Source organism: Poecilia reticulata, unplaced genomic scaffold, assembly GCF_000633615.1.
Source record: "Poecilia reticulata strain Guanapo unplaced genomic scaffold, Guppy_female_1.0+MT scaffold_196, whole genome shotgun sequence".
Lineage (NCBI taxonomy): Eukaryota > Metazoa > Chordata > Actinopteri > Cyprinodontiformes > Poeciliidae > Poecilia > Poecilia reticulata.
Window position 1 is genome coordinate 469028 of NW_007615020.1, and position 1786 is coordinate 470813.

General features: G+C 43.3%; 1 protein-coding gene across 1 annotated transcript in view; it reads right to left on the bottom strand.

Annotated features, from left to right (window-relative positions):
- Window positions 1–950, bottom strand: part of LOC103460182 (neural proliferation differentiation and control protein 1) — a 45745-nt gene extending 44795 nt beyond the window's left edge. Inside the window, 1 exon segment of the mRNA XM_017303182.1 lies at window positions 402–950. Coding sequence (XP_017158671.1) covers window positions 402–471 — 70 coding nt within the window. The 5' untranslated portion in view covers window positions 472–950.
- Window positions 951–1786: the final 836 nt, after the last annotated feature.

Here is a 1786-nt window from a genome sequence, read left to right on the forward strand (position 1 = left end):
ATTAGGTTTTCTGTCACTTTATTATTTCTGCTATAACTGATGTATATTCACATATAAAATAAGTCAATAGAGTTTAATTTGCTAATTTTATGTCTTTGTGTTATGAGGTAGATCTCAGGCGGCTGATGAGAGAAAAAGTAGATCTTGGTCTCAAAAAGTTTGGGCACCCCTGATATAGACTTTATTCAACGCTGATCAGCTGGACAGGAATGAAAGCCAGCAGCTAAAGTGTAGCCAACTGTAGACTGAAGATAGTACCCAAATATAATGGAGCCATATCAGTGTAACGGACACACTGAGCTCAGCAATCTACAGCAGCATAGCAGCATTCAGAAAGCTCTCAGGATATCTCACCTACATCTTGACACCACCACCCAGCGGCCCCGGCGGCTCTTCCTTACCTGTTAAGCAGGTACTGAGGGCCAACAGGGCCGCAAACACCGCAGTTCTGCCGAGCATCGGAGTCCGCATCCAGGCCACAGCTCCAGCGGCGCGCGAGGATCGAACAACAGAACAGGCGGAGGTAGAAGAGGAGAAGGAGGGAAAAGAAAAGGAAGATYTTGCGGAGAGAAGTCGGTCTGGATCATCCCTCCATCGCCTGACGCATAAGGGAGGAGAGAACCTCTGTCAAGTTGAGGATCCAGGAGCAGATCGGAGCGGGTTTGCTGTGTTGTGGATCTATCTGATTCTCTCGACTCTTCTGCTGCTGCCACTGAGCTCGAGTAAAAGATCAGAAGCGTGTGACGCAAAGACGCTGCTTCCTCCTCCACTTCCAGCACCGCAGTGAAGATAGTTTCAAGTTGGATTTTCGATATTCGCGCTCCGCGGAGTAAGCAGCGTTTAGCTCAAGGTTGACCCGATTTATTAATGGTAATGTCGGCCAACCGTTCTCCACCGCTCTCTCCTCAAGCGAGAAGGACCTGCTGCAGCAAACAGAAAGGGGCGGGACGGACCACTGTCAGACTCATACCTTATTTGGTAATGGGATCATTGCACTCCGGAAGTGAAGGGGGCGCTATTTCCTATATTATCCGCGGTCTCCCGTTTTAATTTTCTTTTTAAATCTGTGATTTAGCTTTATCTTTAGGAAGGAGTTTCACTCTCAGCATGTATTTCAACTTCTCTCTTTTATTTACTTCAGCGCAGCTCACARATTTTAAACAATTTCCGTTGCTTTCTGTGTACTTCTAAATCTGCTTCTTTTTCACATCTTTTCGGGCCTGCTACTGCCTCTAGTGGCGTGGTGGTGGTAGCACAACTAATATAAATACATTACTAAATCAGAATACCAAAGTCTTTATTATTTATTATTAATTCTCGCATAACTGGAACCGCAAAATATAAAGTCCCTCACAAAGCACCATACCTTTTAATTTTCTTAAGGAAGTAGAGCTAATTAAATGACATAAACAAAACCTGAAAGTGGTTACAGTTTCACTCGTTGGCCAACCTGTTGAAACTGTGGCAAATTTTAGATACCTTGGATCATTCCAGGACAGTCAGCTCGACTTTGCTGAAAACACTGGCTACATTTGTAAGAATCATCACTCTATCTTTTAAAAAGACCCAATGATCTTGGGGTTACCTAACAAGTGCAACTCGTGCAAAACCTCTAGTTAGCTAGACGCAACATTGGCTAACATTAACTCTAGTTAAGTAATGTTAACATTTTAACAATGAGGAAAAATGTTAAAACTTAAAAATCTAACTTAAGTTTTAAGTCACCTCAAGTTTTAACTGTTGAGTGCTTTAGCTTTTCATCTCCTCGGCTGGTTTGGTCACATGA